The 20,220-nt window shown below is 39.3% G+C and overlaps 1 protein-coding gene across 4 annotated transcripts in view; it reads right to left on the reverse strand.

Moving 5' to 3' along the window:
- Positions 1–20,220, reverse strand: part of AVL9 (AVL9 cell migration associated) — a 75,999-nt gene that overhangs the window by 17,868 nt on the left and 37,911 nt on the right. For all 4 annotated transcript variants that reach the window (XR_009260334.1, XR_009260335.1, XR_009260336.1 and 1 more), the window contains exons 6-12: positions 20,092–20,158; positions 18,190–18,230; positions 17,401–17,439; positions 12,879–12,948; positions 11,553–12,091; positions 2,920–3,054; positions 908–1,127 (exon numbers count right to left, since the gene is read on the reverse strand). Coding sequence is in view for 1 of the 4 variants with exons in the window: in XM_058724654.1 (XP_058580637.1) it covers positions 908–1,127; positions 2,920–3,054; positions 11,553–12,091; positions 12,879–12,948; positions 17,401–17,439; positions 18,190–18,230; positions 20,092–20,158 (1,111 nt within the window). In the remaining 3 variants the exon portion in view is untranslated. The remainder of the gene's footprint in view (positions 1–907; positions 1,128–2,919; positions 3,055–11,552; positions 12,092–12,878; positions 12,949–17,400; positions 17,440–18,189; positions 18,231–20,091; positions 20,159–20,220) is intronic.

Raw genomic sequence — 20,220 nt, forward strand, 5'->3', positions numbered from 1 at the left:
ACACTTCATGAACAACTAACCTGAGAGGTGACAGTGGTGGGTTGATTACAACATCTACTGACAGGACAATGTGAATGTACTTAATGTTACCATGGAACTACGTACTTCTACATGGCAAAGATGGTAAATTTTAGGTTATGTGTGTTGCACCACATTTTTAAAAACTTCCCCCAAACAGTGGTAGAGGTAATTGGAAAAAAAGGAAAAACAAAAGCTCAACACTCTTTTAACAACAACAAAAATCTACCAAATCTTTGCTACATATCCATGGTGGTAGGTGACCATGTTGCAAAAGCTCGTTGTGGAGCTTCACTTGCTTTTTATAGATTTTCTTCTCTATGGGGAATGAGATGGTTTTAGCACAGGAGTGAGTCTTTTAGCTGCTCCACCCTAACCATTTAGTAGGAATAGCTCTTAGAATGTGAAATTGGAAGGCTTAATCATTGGGAATGTGATTTCCAGTGATTTCTACCTTTTATATTTCTCTTTTCTCCCTTCCCGGATCTTAAAAACATGTAAGCAGTGTTTATAAATAGCCCCCAGATCCTGACATGTCCTTCCTTCCATACGGCAGAGCACAAAGCAGCCACGTAAAAGTGATGAAGACCTGGATTTACCGTCTTGGAAAGTTTTGTTTTTTTTTTAAAATAAAGAAAAGCTAAGTTTCAAAAACTACTTGAAACGTGATCCACTTTTGTAAAAGGATCACCACAAATACCACAAAGCTAAAACCCAAAACATATAAACAGAAAAAGGTCTGGGAGGATATAAAGTACTCAAAATGCTAAGAGAAGTTATCTCTGTATGAGGGAGTAACAGATAAGGTTTCAAAATGAAAATGTATTTCTTATGCAATTCAAAACCTCACAAAGATTACAAAAGGAAAAACTGGCTATGTGCTCCTTACCTAACTGCAGCGTGGCAGCCAGCAGCGCGTGGATGTAGACTGCAAACTGGGCTCGGATCCATTCATCACCTCCTTCCCAGCCTGTGCCATCCAGGAAGACGTCATCTCGGTTCTCCGTCACGTGCCTCACTAGGTAATCTGCGAACCTGAGGTCTGCGGTGGTCGGGTTAAGCAGCTTCCTGAGTTCCGGATCGTGGATCTGGATCAGAGCTTCTTCCACCTAGAGGGTACCCGGGTACAAGTCAGAGTCTGGCCATTCACACAGATATCCACGTAACACTTTAAAGAGTCACTACTGGGAAGCTGAAGCTGGAAATAAGAAAATACGAATAACAGCATTCTCAAAAAGTGAGGCTAAGAGGTTTTTACACTGAAGTTTTTTCTTTACTTCGAAAATCCTCATTTTATGGTTTTAGAAAACAGATACATTAATATTTGATTCTGAGTTACAAAAGTAACACATGTTGATTCTAAATAGAAAATGGAAATGTGCAGTAAAAATCACCTTTGTCACACAACCAGAAATAATTACAATTTGTAAGTACAGTTGCTAAAAATCCTTCGTTGAGTACATAGATACTTTGGAATATTCTTATAATGTAATATTTGAGATACAAAGAGATATATATAACTTACAGGCTACTTTTGAAATATAACAATAAATCACATAACTATGAACCCATCAACCAACTTCAGAACCAGAACATAACCAGTAATATTGAAGCAACTCTGTCCTTCCATCTTTACCCTCTGCCTGGGGAGGTATGGACCTATTTTTTTTTTCCCCTCAAAACTGGGACCCCCAAATTTTCATTTATCATACTATAAACATTTTCCCATGAAGCACGTTTTGGTACTTTGTATTAGATATTATATGGGGCACCTGGGTGGCTCAGTCAGTTAAGTGTCTGACTTGATTTCAGCTCAAGTCATAATCTCATAGTCATGAGATCCAGCCCTGGGTCGGGCTCTGTACTGGGCATAAAGCCTGCTCTCCCACTCTCTGCCCCACCCCACTCCTACTTTCTCTCAGACACAAAATAAACAAATATTTTAAAAAAGTTTTATTTTTGGGATGCCTAGGTGGCTCAGTCGGTTGAGCATCTGGCTTTGGCTCACATCATGATATCGTGGTTTGGTTCGTAAGTTCGAGCCCCATGTCGGGCTCTGTGCTGACAGCTCAGAGCCTAGAGCCTGCTTTGAGTCTGTGTTTCCCTCGCTCATGCTCTGTCTCTCCCTCTCTCAAAAATAAACATTAAAAAAATTTTTTTTAAGTTTTATTTTTAAAACAATTTTTTAAATATTTTATGTTTATTTTTGAGAGAGAGAAAGGGAGGGAGGGAGGATGGTGGAGAGGCAGAGGCAGAGAATCCCAAGCAGGCTCTGTACTGCCAGCATAGAGCCCAATGTGGGGGCGCAAACTCACGAACCATGAGATCACGACCTGAGATGAGATCAGGAGTTGGACATCCAACCAACTGAGTCACCCAGGCGCCCCCCAAAAAAAAGTTTTATTAAAAAACAAAACAAACAAAGTATAAAAATCCAGGCTGGGTGAAATTTTAAAAAATTACTTCAATTTAAAAAGTGAACACGTGATTTAAATTTCTCATATGTTGATGTCAAATATTTATCTGTAGCTACTTCCTTTTCATATCAGGAGCAAATTAAACAGGTTAGAAGTATTTAAATTATTTAAACAATAAACACATTTTAATTTTGATATTGTAGGGGGACCAGACTGCCTGGCTTGCAATCCTGGGTCACTCCCACTTACCAGCCGTTTAATTTCCCTGCTCCTTATTTCCCAAACGTGTTAAGATCTGGACAGCATCTTATATATCTCACAGATTGTTATGAGACTTAGATCACTTAATACACCCTAAAGTGTGCAGGATGCATGGGACAGCAATTTTTACCTTTATTAGTGTTATTCCCGTGCTGTTAGAATTCCAGTTAACAAAGAAACAGGACCAGCAGCGTCAGGGACATGTACTCATATGCAAACCCACCTCCACAATGGCATCACTGAGGTGCTTCTGTTGTCGGAAGAGGATGTTAGTAGCCCCAGCAACAAATCCGCGAACGGTGACGTCAGAGAGAAGGTGGTGCTGCTGCAATGCCATATATGGCAGACACAGATATCCCTACGAGTTCGAGAATAGACCACATCAGAAAATGATGGGGCAGCCACCTGTTTTCAAGCTGAGACAGCCAACAGCAGGAAAGGAAACTCCCAAACTTGTCCCACCGCCATACCGTCCCTAGCACAGTTGATCTCCGACTCACTACCTTACTTATTCCAGGGAACCCTCGGGTCTTGACTGCATGGAGTCCAGTTAGTCACTAACCTCTTCCATGTGTGCTGGTCTAACATGAAAATTGTCTTACTTGATCACTTTGTTCTCGGTTCAACTTAAAAGATTTCACGGTAACTAATGAAATGGATTTTTTCAGTTAGGAAATGAAATATTAAACCCATTAAAAAAGTATGTTGTTTAGTAGAAAGCTGTTAGTTCTTCCAGGAAAATTTGAAAACACATAACCAGTGACATATTGTTATGAGAACAGCAAAGCACTGCATATGGCATTTGTTTACTTGCCCTATTGTTAAAAATCATGCAAAAATATTTCAAGATATTTGCTACATGTTTAAAGCAAAGAAAAAAAAAAGACACTCGCAGTAGTTATATATTTAACTTCTGTTTGAACTGGTATTTGAAAATACTGCCCTGAAAATTATAGTCGAATTGCAAACCACAGCAGGCAGTTAAGTGTATAAAAGGCAGCATAGGGGCGCCTGGGTGGCGCAGTCGGTTAAGCGTCCGACTTCAGCCAGGTCACGATCTCGCGGTCCGTGAGTTCGAGCCCCGCGTCAGGCTCTGGGCTGATGGCTCAGAGCCTGGAGCCTGTTTCTGATTCTGTGTCTCCCTCTCTCTCTGCCCCTCCCCCGTTCATGCTCTGTCTCTCTCTGTCCCAAAAATAAATTAAAAAAAAAAAAAAAAAAAAAAAAAGGCAGCATATTTCCTGAGAAATAAAGCTGTTAACACTGCAATGATGCAATGAAGGAGGATATGGCATTTCTGTTGGAAGACTATCAATCAAAATAGATATCCAACAAGTGGCACAATTTGTGTAATGAAGCCAGGAGGGCAGAATTGTTGAACCCCTGAACTTGTTTTCAATCTCAAGTCCTGTGACAGTTTTACTTTTTTTTTTTTTTTTCTTCACTTCTCATCACTTTTTTTAAACAAACACTGAACTAGAGAGCATTCTCTGGATGATGTCTTATTTTTGAGGGCAGGAGACATCTCTTTTGCTACTTCATGTTCTTCACTGTGTCCTGCGATGTGCTTTGTACCTAACAGGTTGTTGTTAAATACCTTAATATGGGAGAGAAGACTTCCAAAAGTTGGAATATAGGTCCAGTAACCTACTTTTATTCTTTTTCTTCACAGTATCTTCCTCCATTTAATAAAATGCTGACCGATAGAAACAGCAGAAATAACCCATTTATGCATTAGAGATACTCAGTACAGCACTTCTCAACCCATGCCCCTCTTGGGACTAAAGGCTGGAAAGACCCCTGTTCCTCATTCAGAATGACTCAGCTGGTAAGGCTCAGGGTTCATGCTTTACTTTGTGAGCTCTGTATTTAAAAACAGACTCCCCCTGATCCCAAGTACCTGTTTCTAAACATAAACATTACAATATTGAACGCTCTTTATATATTACACCAGCATGAAAACAAAGAAGTAGGTTTTAAAAAATCAATAGTTCAGGGGCGCCTGGGTGGCTCAGTTGGTTGAGTATCCAACTTTGGCTCAGGTCACGATCTCGCAGTTGACGAGTTCGAGCCCCGCATCGGGCTCTGTGCTGACAGTTCAGAGCCTGGAGCCTGCTTCGATTCTGTGTTTCCCTCTCTCTGCCCTCCCCCACTCATGCTGTGTCTCTGTCTCAAAAATAAAATAAACATTTAAAAAATATTTTTAAAAATCAAGAGTTCAAAGCTTTTAGAAATATTAAAAAATTACATTCCTTAAAAAACTACATGTATGCTTCTTTGACCAGCATTCTACTTCTTATATTATCCTACAGATACACCTGCTCATATGTGAGATTTGTAAAGAGTTATTTATTGCAGCCTTGTTTTTTATAGCAGCAAAATATTCGAATCCTAACTATTCATGGGCAGGGAACTGAATAAATCATTTGTCTATACAATGGAACATCCTGCATTGATAAAGGATGCTCTATACAATGGAACATCCTGCACTGATAAAGGATGCAAGTCACTTTCAAGGAATAGTTGGTGAAAAAATATAAAAATGGGGTATGGGGCGCGTGGGTGGCTCAGGTGGTTGAGCATCCGACTCAGGTAATGATCCCAGGGTTGTGAGATTAAGCCCTGTGTCAGGGCTCTGGGCTGAATGTGTGGCCTGCTTGAGATTCTCTCACTCTCTAAAATTAAAAAAAAAAGGGGGGGCGGTATCGTCTGGTACCATTTGTGTAAAAAAGGGGGGGGAAATATCTACACACTTATGTATATATAAAATACCCCCAGAGAAAACAAAAGACTAATAATGCTGGTTACCACTGTAACCATGCTTTGGAATCTTCTGAATACTGAACCATGTGAAAGTATTACATATTTATAAAATTAATTAAAATAGTTCAAAATAGTCTTAAAATTGTGTCACAGTTACTTTTAATAAATGATCTATTTTTCCCTAAATCTTTTAGAGCTCTTTATTGTACGGTGGCAACAAGAGCACAAATCCTTTCACATAAGCAGCCTCCATACCCAAGCCCCCTCCTGGCTTTTTACTTTTCTAGGATACTTTAATTTCCGTATGTGGAGCTATAGAATAGTAAAAACAAAAATCCAGGGGCACCTGGGTGGCTCAGCCGGTTAAGCGCCGGACTTCAGCTCAGGTCATGATCCCAACAACTCAGAGCCTGAAGCCTGCTTCAGATTCTCTGTCTCCCTCTCTCTCTGCGCCCCCCCCCCCCCACTCATGCTCTGTCTCTCTCAAAAATAAACATTAAAAAAAAAATTTCAAACAGTATTTGCACACCCATGTTCATAGCAGCATCATTCACAATAGCCAAAGCATGGAAGCAACTCAAATGTCCATTGACAGATAACAGATAAAGTATGATATATGCATACAATGGAGTATTATTCAGCCTGAAAGGACAGAAATTGTGACGTATGTTACAGCATGGATGAACCTTGAGAATATTAAGTCAAACAGGCCAGTCACAAAAAGATAAATAATGTATGATTCATTTAGAGTAGTTAAAATCATAGGAACAGATGTATGGAAACCAATTTCACAATAAATTTCATATATTAAAAAAAAAAAATCATAGGAACAGAAAGGGTGATTGCCTAGGGTCAGGGTCAGGGGGAGGGGTAGGGGTAGGGGTAATGGGAGGTTATGGTTTAACGGGTATAGAGTTTCAGTTCAAGATGAGAAAGTTCTGGAGATCTATAGCACAAGGATGTGAATGTAACTTAACATTACTAAACTGTATGCTTAAAAATGCTTAAAAAAACTTGGGGCGCCTGGGTGGCGCAGTCGGTTAAGCGTCCGACTTCAGCCAGGTCATGATCTCGCGGTCCGTGAGTTCGAGCCCCGCGTCAGGCTCTGGGCTGACGGCTCGGAGCCTGGAGCCTGTTTCCGATTCTATGTCTCCCTCTTTCTCTCTGCCCCTCCCCCGTTCATGCTCTGTCTCTCTCTGTCCCAAAAATAAATAAAAAACGTTGAAAAAAAAAATTAAAAAAAAAAGCTTAAAAAACAGATAAATACATATACATATATACATATACACACATATATATGTATATGTATATATTATATATTTTAACACAGTTAAGAACCAGACAAAACCCCTACATCTCTGCTTGGTAAATCTAGCAGAACTGTCATGAGCTAATAATCTGAGCTGAAAAAGCAGTGTGTCTTCTCTCTTGTGACTTAGAAAGTGCTACAGTATGATCAAGACTGTATGCCATCTTCTCACCTCTCCTTTGGTCAGGGATGATAAACATGTTCATGAATTGGAAGCCTCCCTGGTATAGGGATGTCCATTCTCTCCACAAACTCTTATCTAGAGTTTGAAGATAATCCTAAAATTGATGTGGAAATGCAAAGGACTAAGAAACACTTGAAGAACAATAATAAGAGGGGGAGAGCCTTTTCTCTGCCTGATAGGATATATGTACAGTGTGGGACCAGCCCGGGGATAGATAAATATACCAATGGAAGAATAAGAGTCCAGAAAGACTCCTTCCTCAAACATACACAAACGAATTCCAGTTAATAATAACGAAATTGTGCAAGGCAAAACTATACAGCCTAAAATTTTTTTTATTATGTTTATTTATTTTGAGAGAGAGAGAGAGAGCGAGTGCGAGTTGGGGAGGGACAGAGAGAGAGAGGGAGACACAGAATCTGAAGTAGGCTCCAGGCTCTGACCTATCAGTGCTGAACCCGACACCGGGCTCGAACTCATGAGTGTCAGATCATGACCTGAGCCGAAGTCAGACGCTCAATTGACTGAGCCACCCAGGTGCCCCAAAACTACAGAGCTTTGAAAGATAACCCAGGAAACTGTCTTCATGACCTCGAGGTGGGGGTGGGGGGGATGCTTAAATAAGATTCCCAAGGCACTAACCACAAAGTAAAAAAAAATGATGAACAGAAAAGGTATTTAGAATATATTAAGTCCCACAAATCAGTGACAAGGAAAAGTTTTTAGTTTTTTAAAAATGTTTTTATTTATTTTTGAGAGACAGCGTGAGCATGAAGGTGGGAGGAGCAAAGAGAAAGGGGGACACAGATCTGAAGCAGGCTGCAGGCTTTGAGCTGTCAGCACAGAGCCCGATGTGGGGCTTGAACCCATGAACCTCGAGATCACGACCTAAGCCAAAGTTGGACGCTTAACTAACTGAGCCACTCAGGTGCCCCAAGGACGAGTTTTGAACACATACCACAAAGGATATGGAAAGATGCTCAGCCTCAAAAGTAATTACAGAAAAAAATGCAAACCAAGAGACACAAGATACTATCAGGTTGGCTAAGTGTTAAACTAAATATTAAAAAGGCTGGCAATACCAAGTGTTGGTGAGAATGCAGAGCAATGGGAACTCACACCCTGCCTTGGGAATGGAGGACATTGCCACAACCACTTTAGCAAACAATTTGGAATTCTTCTAGTAAAGCTGAGGGTACCCACTCCACATAATCCAGTATTCTTGCTTTTAAGTACTGAATGCTACAGAAACTCTGGCATGTGTCTAGCAAGACTCCTGAGTAAGATTTTCATAGCAGCATTACTTATAGTAACCAGAAACCGGCAACAATGGAGATGTCCATCCACACATCTGATTAGTTGCAGAATAGCTGAAAATGGAAAACTACATAGAAATAACAACATGCAACGTCAGGCAAAAACACGGATGAAACTAAAAACAAGGTCAAGAGGAAAAAAAAGTATGGTTCCAGTTACTTAAATAAAAATTCATAAACATGCATCCAGGACTTTTTTGCTAGCCATTCAAGGTATTTGTAGATTCCCTAAATTTGAAAATGACAAGCAGAGTGCCTGGGTGGCTCAGTCGGTTGAGTGTCCGACTCTTAACTTCAGCTCAGGTCAAGATCCCAGAGTCGTGGGATTGAGCCCCATGTCGGGCTCTGCACCGAGCGTGGAGCCTGCTTAAGAGTCTTTCTCTTTCTCTCTCTCCTTCCCTCTGCCCCTCTGCTCTGCTCTACTCACACATGCTCTCTAAAATGAATGAATGAATGAATGTATGGATGAATAATGAAAGAAGAAAAGAAAAGAAAGAGAAAGAAAACAAAATGACAAGCTGCAAACAAGCAAACCAAATATAAGCTCAGAAGCAATAATTAAAGGAGGTTAATACATGTAGCAAAAAAAAAAAATCTAGTTTCCAACTACGTATGTTTTTAACTTTTGGTAAGTTTATCGTTTTACTAAAAAAGTTAAAATAAATTAGGAATTCAAAATCAAGTGATCTTCTGATGGAGGCAATATTTTAAAGACCAAGGGTACCAAATAGATATAATTTAAAAACCTAAGTAACTGATCTCTGAAAAAAGACACAAAAGTCTCAAAAAGAATTTAGTGGCTGCCTAAAATTATCTTCCCTATTTCTTAGATACTAAAAATAAAAATCCCTTTTATTCAATTAGAGTTGCCTCAATTGAGGGGACTTTTCATCGGAATTCCATTTATGGAAAGACCTAATTTTTACCAAATAATAAATATTATCTCATACCTGGAGAAGAGGAGGCAGAAGTGGACTCATGACACTAAAACAAGTGGGAACCCTAACTCCCAGGGCCCCAGGCCTTCGGGCTGCCCCTAACCCTAACTGCTTTGTTCCAGTATGTAGACAATTCTAGTACTCTTTTTTTTTTTTTTTTTTAATGTTTATTTATTTTTGAGACAGAGAGAGACAGAGCATGAACGGGGGAGGGTCAGAGAGAGGGAGACACAGAATCTGAAACAGGCTCCAGGCTCTGAGCTGTCAGCACAGAGCCCGACGCGGGGCTCGAACTCACAGACCGCAAGATCATGACCTGAGCCGAAGTCGGCCGCTTAACCGACTGAGCCACCCAGGCGCCCCAAGTACTCTTTGAATAGTAAGGTAGGAAGATTTAAAATCAGGGAAAGACATAAGAAAAACCCTCAGGATGGTCTTCCACATCTGAAAATACTACCCCAACTTCTTTAGCTTTTTTCCATTTCCCTCATTCTCCTTCAACTTTTCTCTAGTTCTAAAGTGGTCTAGTCCAGCAGAGTGTATATATGATATAGGAGAATTCTCTAATTTTCCTCCTCCTTCTTTGGTTCCCCTCATTCTTTCCCTTCACCTTATGGGTACTGTACCCAAACACTGCCTCTAATCCCATCTTCTCTCCCTCAGCACCCAGGTTTCTTCTCTACACTTCAGAAATCAACTCTCAGGACAGGTTCAAGCATATTTTAGCATCTGGGATAGATGGCAGTGATTCAGTAAGCGTCATTTCTGAAAGTGACATGAAAGGCATCATTCTCCAGCAATTTCAAGTACCAGAGAGAAGACTAGAAAGCTGAAGAGCTGAGGAATCTCTTCCAGACATAAATGTTTTATTATGTAGAAATTTGTTTCTATTTATTCATATGCTAACTGAGTCAGGGGACTAGTCAGCTTATTATTCTCTTCAAAGCTCAATATCCTGGGGTGCCTGGGTGGCTCAGTCAGTTAAACTGCCGACTTCAGCTCAGGTCATGATCTCGCGGTCCGTGAGTTCGAGCCCCACGTTGGGCTCTGTGCTGACAGCTCAGAGCCTGGAGCCTGTTTTAGATTCTGTGTCTCCCTCTCTCTGACCCTCCCCCGTTCATGCACTGTCTCTCTCTGTCTCAAAAATAAATAAATGTTAAAAAAAAAAAAAAAAAAAAAAAAGCTCAATATCCTACCTTCAGGAATATTCTGCAAGCTTCTCTCTGGCTATTTTTAAAATCACTTTTAAGAACTTTGGCTAACCTAATTCCTTCTGTATAATAAATCTTTCATAATCTTCAAGAGAAAAAAAAGCCTAAACACAATTCACTTTTAAGAATATTTCGTGTCAACTATACTTCAACTAAAAAAAAGAATATTTCACACTCCAAAGTTACTGAAAGAAATCAGCATTTGCATTTACAATTGTGATTAAATGACAAATTAATCAGTGCATAATAAAACATAAAACCAAAAAGAAAAATGATTTACCAGCATGATAGCAGTAAGCCCATCATACATTCAGTATTGGTATAATGCACACCAACAGAATATTCTGCCAAACATGGTTTATTGACAGCACACAAAATATATGTTTATTTTGCTTTAATTCAGCAACCTCATGGACAAAAACAAAATCCCTCCCCAGTTAATCACCCTCTTGACATCTCCACAATGATAAAAATTGGAGGGTCAGTGGGTAACGCAGCCACGTGAAGGCTTCAAAAATATAGGCAGTTCTTACACCCACATGTGAGTTCAGAAAACCCACAACTGGTGGCTACTGACCATACCTAGTAGAGTGAGAACCCTGAGTTTTCTCCCCAGGTTCCTAAATCCCAGCTTTAGGAAACTGTGCATTAGTTTGATCATAAAATCAATTAAGGTAATTTCAGAATCCCCTAGCAGGCCACAAAATGAACAAAGCATTTCCCATTATCTATGCAGCATTACTGACACAGGGCAAATACTTATTTGTAAAGTTGGAGAAACCCAGGAAGAATTCATCCTAGAGGAAGAAATACATGTTCAAATCAATGCTACCCATCTTCCTTTTCCACATAAAGTTTTACTTCATGCATAAAGGATGCTATTTGGAGAAAATCATAAAATTTGCTGTAGTTACTAGAAAGGTGGATCTTGCAAGACACATGGATAGAAGAACTTAGAACCTAGTATGGTACCTGGCATATGTGACACTATGGTCAGAGACAACCACGGCACTATACGTATGTATCTTACGGTTTTCAAGGAAAGTTTTCAGACCTGAAAATATGTTCAATACTGTAAGTTAAATTCCAAAAGGTTGTCAGTTTCTTTAAGGGCCTCAATAAGGAACACAAGCTTTACCTTTGTGAAGATGGCCAGGGGCATGCCATACTGGTCCTCTTCCAAACCAGAAATTAGCCCTGGTATCAGGACCACCTGGCCTGTATTAGCTTGAGGTTGTACAGTAATTGGAGGACTGTCTGAGGGCACAGACTCCTTTGGAAATGAGTTTGTCTGTTCTGACCCCGCCTGTTCCTTTTCTTTCAAGGTGGGGTCCTCCAAGACACTAGGATCCAAGGTCTCCCAGTCACTTTCTGAAGATTCTGGAGATGGACGAGAAGGAGGTTTCAAATATTGACTGGTATCATTGGGTTCCTGTCCTTTGCTGCTGTCCTCTTCCGCTTGGAGCAAAGGTTCTTCAGTCTTGATGCCAGCATCTCCTCCATGGTTCCCTGTCATGATTTTCTTAACAGTTCCTGAGTTGGTATTTAACATTTCAGGAGCGGACATAGAAACCAAATCATCTGCAGGTGGATTACTTTCATGAAGCCCAGCATCTTCAGACATACTCTTTCGGGGTCTGTACTGAGAACAGTCACTGAGACCATGTTCAATCATGCCTACAACACACAATGTTGGAGAACATCTAGGCTTACAATAAGGTGGGAGAAAATAAGAGTTGCATATTACATTTTAATTAGAACTAGAACTCTCCTATAAAAATTTTAATAAGTTATGCTTGCATATATTTTAATTAAAGGAAAAAAAAAAGACAAGAAAAATCTCGTACAAAAGAGAGAAATTCAGGGGTGCCTGGGTGGCTCAGTTGGTTGGATGGCCGACTTTTTATTTTAGCTCAGGTAATGATCTCGTAGTTCTTGAGTCTGAGCCCCACACTCGGTTCTGTGCTGACAGGACTATAGATCCTGCATGGGATGTGTCTCCTCTCTCTGCCCCTCCCCTGCTTGTGCTCCCTCTCTCTTTTAAAAATAAACTTAGGGGCGCCTGGGTGGCTCAGTCGGTTAAGCGTCCGACTTCGGCTCAGGTCATGATCTTGCGGTTCTTGAGTTCAAGCCCCGCGTCGGGCTCCGTGCTGACAGCTCAGAACCTGGAGCCTGTTTCAGATTCTGTGTCTCCCTCTCTCTCTCTGACCCTCCCCAGTTCATGCTCTGTCTCTCTCTGTCTCAAAAATAAATAAACATTAAAAAAAAAAAAAAAAAAAACTATTAAAAAAAAAATAAAAAAATAAACTTAAAAAACAAAAAAACAAAAGAGAGAAACCCACTGCCAAAAGAAAATCATGTTAAAATAGAAATATTTTCCCTAACAAGTTTATCCTTGAAAAATTTTTATCATTGAAAGTTCCAGTACAAGTTAAATAAAGAGTAGATACTGTTATCCTCTTACCTGGAAAAAGGGATAACACAGTCATCAGGGCACCCACCAATTTATTCACTGGAGAAATATAAAAGAGAACCTGAAATGGATTCAATCAAAATTAAATTAGAAAATCCTGGGTCTACAATATCAAAACAAAAAAGGTAGGGGGGAGTACAGAAGGGAAGATTCTTTACAGAAGAGTAACACCTAATAAATAAAACATTAATGAAAGAATCAAAAAAATCACCAAGCATCCATCATGATTCAGTTAAAAATTACCAGTGGGAGCTAAAACTATTGTGAAAGGTTGCTGGGCAAGGGGCTCTTCACATAGCTTCAAATTTATCATCCCACAGATTAGCTATTAGTTGCAAATAGAAACACAAGTAGTACCTCACTATGAAGAAATCTGGCAACTACCACCTTAATCAAATGATTAAATTTCACATCACCAGCGATAGTACCAACAATTATGAGCCTCCTGGTGTGATAACTCTGTGGAGGACACACCACCACTTGTATAGTATCCTCGCCCAAAAAAGTTTAAGCTGCAACTAGCCACAAGAAAATAATCAGGCAAATATAATCTTAAACTTTAGCCTGGATTTAAGTGTTTGTTTATTTTTGAGAGAGAGAGTGCAAGCAGGGGAGGGGCAAACAGAGAGGGAGAGAATCCCAAGCAGACTCTGTGCTGTCAGTGCAGAGCCTGACGCAGGGTTTGACCTCATGAACCGTGAGATCAATGACCTGAGCCTAAATCAAGAGTCTGATACTTAACCAACTGAGCCACCCAGGTGCCCCTAGTCTGGATTCTTTGGGGGGGGGGGGGGGGGGAAGCCAATGACACGAAAAACAAAAAGAAACAACAGCAAGGTGGTACAGCTGTTTGAGATTAAAGAGGACTACCATGCAGTACATGATTCTTAGTCCCCAAAGTGGAAACAGCAACTAGTTTATAGGACATTATTATGACAACTCAAGAATTTGAAAATGGACTGATTAGATGTCATTTATTCCATCAATGTTACAATTTCTTGAACGTGAAAATGGTATCTTATATGAGAATACACTTAGTCTTAAGAAAGAAATATATCCTAACGTATTTAGGGGTAAAGTACCATGATCTTAAAATTAGGATTCAGGGGGGCGCCTGGGTGGCGGAGTCGGTTAAGCGTCCGACTTCAGCCAGGTCATGATCTCGCAGTCCGTGAGTTCGAGCCCCGTGTCAGGCTCTGGGCTGATGGCTCAGAGCCTGGAGCCTGTTTCCGATTCTGTGTCTCCCTCTGTCTCTGCCCCTCCCCTGTTCATGCTCTGTCTCTCTCTGTCCCCAAAATAAAAAAACGTTGAAAAAAAAAAATTAGGATTCAGGGGGAAAAAATGAACATATATAAAGCAATATAATGCAAAAGTGGCAAAATGTTAACAAATGGTAAATGCAGATCAAGGGTATAAAAGTTCATTATAGGATTCTATCAACTTTTCTGCAGGTTTGACATTTTTCAGAATAAAAACTGAGAAAAAAATCACAAACAGGATTAGATATTGCATGAAATGTAACAATGCTCATCATTAAATTGGTTGGAAAAAAAACAAGCAAAGATTTGCTTAGGTGAGTTTTTTTTTCCCCATTATAAACAAATTATTTAGTGACACTCAAGTGCTATCTGACAGAGCACAGTACCCACAATTGTCTATGTTTTCCTTACAGAGTAATCTTGAGTGCTTTGCAAGTATGGAGAAACCAAATGTTGCATTAAAGAGCAGCCTGATTTCATCAAATCAGTATGAAAAGAGTGTACCTGTGATTTGCCACATTACATAAAGATACATGATCATAAATGCCACTGCATGCAACTAGTTTAAGTTCTATTTTGCAAGACTGTTGTTTCAGATACATACATCTATATGTGCTCTGGGTTGCAATGTAAAGCATTTTTTATTATGAATACCAAAGTTTGAAACATACAACAACAAAAAACCTACAACCTGATCAAAAAATGGGCAAAGGACTTAAACAGACTTCAAGGAAGTCATACAAATGACCAATAAGCACATGAAAAGGTGGTCAACATAACTAACCATTAGGGAATGCAAATTAAACCCAGGAGATACTACCTCATACCTATTAGAATGGCCACTATCAAAAAACTAAAAAATAGCAAATGTTGGTAAAGATGTAGAGACACTGGAACCCCTGTGCATTACTGACAGGAATGTAAAATGGTGCAGCCACTATGGAAAACAGTATGGTGGTTCATCAAAAGAATTAAAAGTAGAATACCGTCTGGTCCAGCAATACCACTTCTGGGTATATACACAAAAGAATTGGAAGCAAGGTGTTGAAGAGATGTACACATACCATTCATGAGAGTCAGAAGGTGGAAGCAACCACCTTCAAATGTCCATCAAAGGACGAAGGGATAAACAAAATGTGGTATGTACAACAGATATTATTCAGCCTTAAAAAGGAAGGAAATTCTAACACATGGATCAGCCTTGAGGACATTATGCTTAGTAAAATAAGCCAGTCGCAAAAAGACATACTGAATGATTTCACTTATATAAGAACTTAGTGTAGCCAAATTCATAGAAACCGTAAGTAGAAGGGTCAGGGTCAGTGGGAATAAGAAAATGGGAAGTTATTTAAGGGATACAGTTTTAGTTTTGCACAATAAAGAGTTTGTGAGTGGATGATGATGATAGCACAACAATGTGAAGGTATGTAATGCCACTCAACTATACACTTAAAAATGGTTAAGATGGTAAATTATATGTTACATGTATTTTACAACAATTAAAAATTCGGCTAAGAAGTTCAAAACATTGTTGGGGTACCAAATGAGCCACCCAGGCTCTCCAGGAATAAATACTTTTAAGGTAACAAACCATACTAGACTAAACCATACCAGCCATAAATGGCTGACTTTCAACAACTGTTCCACCCCTACTCCACTTAGCACAGTAATATGGTATATAAAACTGGCCCCAGAGGTCCCTGAGTGGCTTAGCTGGTTAAGCATCCAACTATTGATTTCGGCTCAGGTAATGATCTCCCCGTTTGTGAGATCTAGCCCCATGTCGGGCTCTGCACTGACAGCGAGGAGTCTGCTTGGGATTCTCTCTCCCTCTCTCTCTGCCCCACCCCCACTCAGGCTTGTGTGTGCTTGACTCTCTCAAAATAAATAAGTAAACTTAACACAATAACAAAAAACTGGCCCCAGACCCAAGGGTGGCTCCTGATTAGTCTCAACCAGAGGTGAAGCCAACGTTTTCTATAAAGGGTTATAAATAGTAAGAATTCTTCCTTTGTAGGTAATATATATAGTCTCTGTCACAACAATTCAACTCTGCCACTGTAGTGCAAAAATACCCTTAGTGATAAGTAGATGAATGAGTATAACTGTGTTCCAATAAAACTTTATTTATAAAAACAGGGGTGGGCCAGATTTGGTAGAACCTTGGTTTGTAGAACCTTGGTCTAAAATCATAGCAATCCCATCTCTTTGTACTAGAGAGTGGTGTGGACCCCAAGTTAAAACCAATCAGTATATGTACTTCTTTGGCAACAATTTTTTATTCATTCTAGGCACATGGCCTCATGGGTCTAAACAAACTGAAAGGAAGATTCTTTTTAATGGTTTGGGAATAGGTATAGACCAGTTATCTGGCAATTAACTGGCAGTTAACCTACACTACAAGGGAAATCAGGCTCAGGATAAAGCTAGCACTGCAGACTGTAAAGCAAAGAGATGGAAAAAAATCTAGGTACTTAATTATACCGTAGAACCATTTAATCAACCAGTCCTGAAGTCTGCCATAAGCCAATACATATCCGTATTATTTAAGTCAGTTTAAAAAAAATTTTTTTAATGTTTATTTATTTTTGACAGAGAGACATAGCATTAGTGGGGGAGGGGCAGAGAGAGAGGGAGACACAGAATCCAAAGCAGGCTCCAGGCTCTGAGCTGTCAGCAGAGCCCGATGCGGGCTCGATCTCACAAACGTCAAGATCACGACCTGAGCCAAAGTCAAGATGCTTAACCAACTGAGCCACCCAGGCGCCCCTAAGTCAGTTTAAATTGTTTTTTATTTATTTATTTTTTTACATTTATTTATTTTTAAGAGACAGAGTGAGACAAAGTTGAGAGTTGGGGAGAGGCAGAGAGGGAGGGAGACACAGGATTGGAAGCAGGCTCCAGGCTCCAAGTTGTCAGCACAGAGCCCGACGTGGGGCTCAAACTCACAAACTGTGAGATCATAACCTGAGCCGGAGTCAGACACTCAACCGACTGAGCCACCCAGGCACCCCTAAATTGGACTTTTATGTTCCCTGTAGTCAAAACTATTCTGATAACTGGATACTGTCAAATTGTCCCCGGAAAAGACTACACAAATTTATACTTCTATGGTAGTGAACAATAGGTGCTTCAGTACACCACAATTTGATAGACAAAAAGTCTTAATTTATAATTTACAATTAGGTTTTAAGTTTATATAGTATTTAAGAAATGCCAATAACTGTTAAATATTTCATTCCTTCAAATCTCACCTTTTTTTCAAGAAGAATTAGTTTAAACAGGATTAAGACCTAAAGAAAAAAAATATTATATTAAAATAAACTCATGCTTTTAATTTATTTCCCTTTTCCCTTCCTCAAACATAACCATAGATCATTTAATCAATAATATTAACTATAATGCTTAAAAATACACTGGAAATTATTAACTTATGCTGAAAAATAAAAAATTATGTGTCTTCTAAAAAATGTGAGAACCCCTTAAATCTCTAACAAATTGTGCTTTTTGGAAAGTTACGCATTTCTGCTTGAAATATTTGCAAGCTCCTTAAAGGGCAGGGACTATTCATTTATTTCTGGATGTCCAGGGCATTCACATAGCAGATACTCAATAAGTGTTTGTTAAATGAATAATCAATGTGTATATGTCCCAGTCAGCATATACTTTAATAATAAAGATCAGATAAGTATAGATATTTTAAGGGAAAATGTTTCACTATGAGCAACATATAAAGTGTTCTGCAAGATTAAAACAGGTTTCTTTCTGCTCTAACTTCATGATATCTGAAATTACAAAGGCAACAGAAAAAAGTATCCTCTCCTGCACAGAAGTAGACAGTATTCCTATACAGTACTTTAAAAACTTTCTATCAGATAAGCACTAACACTACCAACACTTTCAACTTTTACCCTTATGAGTACTGTCTTAGAAGAACTAAAACCTAGTATGCCACAATCTCCATTTGACTTTGTAGCACATGGAATTTACTAAGTTAAATGAATATAACTTTAATACATCATAAGTTAAGTAAGGTATCATACCTTATGTCGAAAATGAAGCACAAGATCTCGAGGAGACAGACCTACAATGTTAACAAGAAAGCTAATCTGTGATGACAACATATGGGTTTTGTTAAAGAAAGATTTTTCCCCATCAAAAGAAAGGCGGGTAAAAAACAGGAATGGTAAGAATATGCAAACATTAAAATACTTATGTAATATTTCATTATGTACACATATACTCAGGATTTAATCAAACAACTGGGGCACCTGGGTGGCTCAGTCAGTTAAATGTTGGACTCTTGATTTCAGCTCAGGTTATGATCTCATGGTTCATAAGGCTGAGCCCCATGTCAGGTTCCGCACTGGAATTCTCACTCTCCCTCTCTGTCCTTCCCCAACACACATGCTCATGTGTGTGCGCTCTCCCCCACCCCAAAATAAAGAACCCAAAACCAAAAAACAAAGAATTTCTCAAATAACTATTAACAGTCAAACACAGCATGGTCGAATGGAACTTTTTACAATGATGGAAATGTTCTACATCTGTGCTGTCCAATACAGTAGCCACATGTGGCCAATGAACATTTGAAATGTAGCCAAGTTGGGGTGTCTGGGTGGCTCCATCAGTTAAGTGTCCAACTTTTGGTTTCGGCTCAGCTCATGATCTTCAGGTTCATGAGTGCGAGCCTGGCACTGTCATTGCAGAGCTTGCCTGGGATTCTCTCTCCCTCTCTCTGCCCCTCCCCTACTTGCACACAGGTGCTCTCTCTAAAAATAAATTAAAAAAAAAAAAGAAATGTATCAAGTGTACTGACAGACTGACTTTTTAACTTTAACTTTTACTAATTCTAATCTAAATGTAAATAGTCACATGAGGCTAATGGCTACTGCTCTGGGCAATGCAGCTCTACTGTTTTCTCCCCATTCTACAAGTATCTTACAAATCATACAAGTTTAGATATTACGAAGCTTATACTATAGTGGCAATCATTTAAATATGGTTTTTGTTCGCCACACTCCATGGCTATTATTTCTGCATCATAGTCTTCTCTGAACATCTGTCATAGGACTAGAGAAAATAATTCAGAGAAACATATATTCTTAGGAGTTTTGTGACCAGCTTACATTATACACTGGATTATAAAAGGGAACTACTGGGGCGCCTGGGTGGCGCAGTCGGTTAAGCGTCCGACTTCAGCCAGGTCATGATCTCGCGGTCCGTGAGTTCGAGCCCCGCGTCAGGCTCTGGGCTGATGGCTCGGAGCCTGGAGCCTGTTTCCGATTCTGTGTCTCCCTCTCTCTCTGCCCCTCCCCCGTTCATGCTCTGTCTCTGACTGTCCCAAAAATAAATAAAAAACATTAAAAAAAAAAAAATTTAAAAGGGAACTACTACAGTTTAGCTGCTTCATGCTAAAATAGGAACCGAGTCAGTGAGCATAAATCACTGTGATGCAAATTTTTTTTCTAATCATAAAAAGGATATTTATTGAGTGCCTATTTGAGCAACGTGGACACCAATGAATATCCTGGACTGTCAGAACAGTATAAATTAAACAAAACCCCCTACTTGAAAAATCTTAGGATAAAAAAGAACTGAGCAGATCTCTCTCTCTCTCTCTCTCTCTTGCTCTCCCTGTCATGAAAGGGAATTGACTTGGCCAGCGTTACCATAAGGAAAAGAAAACACTTCCACTACTACTCTGAAAAGCAGAAATGTGATTTATACAGTAATAGTTCCAAATATCGCTACAATTACATTGTAACTCTTTTCAATACAAATACTAGTGAAGAAGATATTTAAGGAAACATCAAACACTGAAGAATTTAAGTTTAGATCACTTATAGAAAATTAATTTTGATTATGCAGTTTTACATGCAACTTGGTTTACCAAACAAAAAGAAATGAGGGCATTTCTTCTGATCTGTAGAAAAGCTACTTACCAAGATATACTTGGGATCCTTCTAATGAAGTTCCTCCCAAGGAACTATTCATATGTTCATAAAGCTCCTATAAAATATAGACTCAATTTAGAACATTTTACAATCATTTCAGACACTAAATTAGAGGTA

Source organism: Neofelis nebulosa, chromosome 4 (assembly GCF_028018385.1).
Source record: "Neofelis nebulosa isolate mNeoNeb1 chromosome 4, mNeoNeb1.pri, whole genome shotgun sequence".
Lineage (NCBI taxonomy): Eukaryota > Metazoa > Chordata > Mammalia > Carnivora > Felidae > Neofelis > Neofelis nebulosa.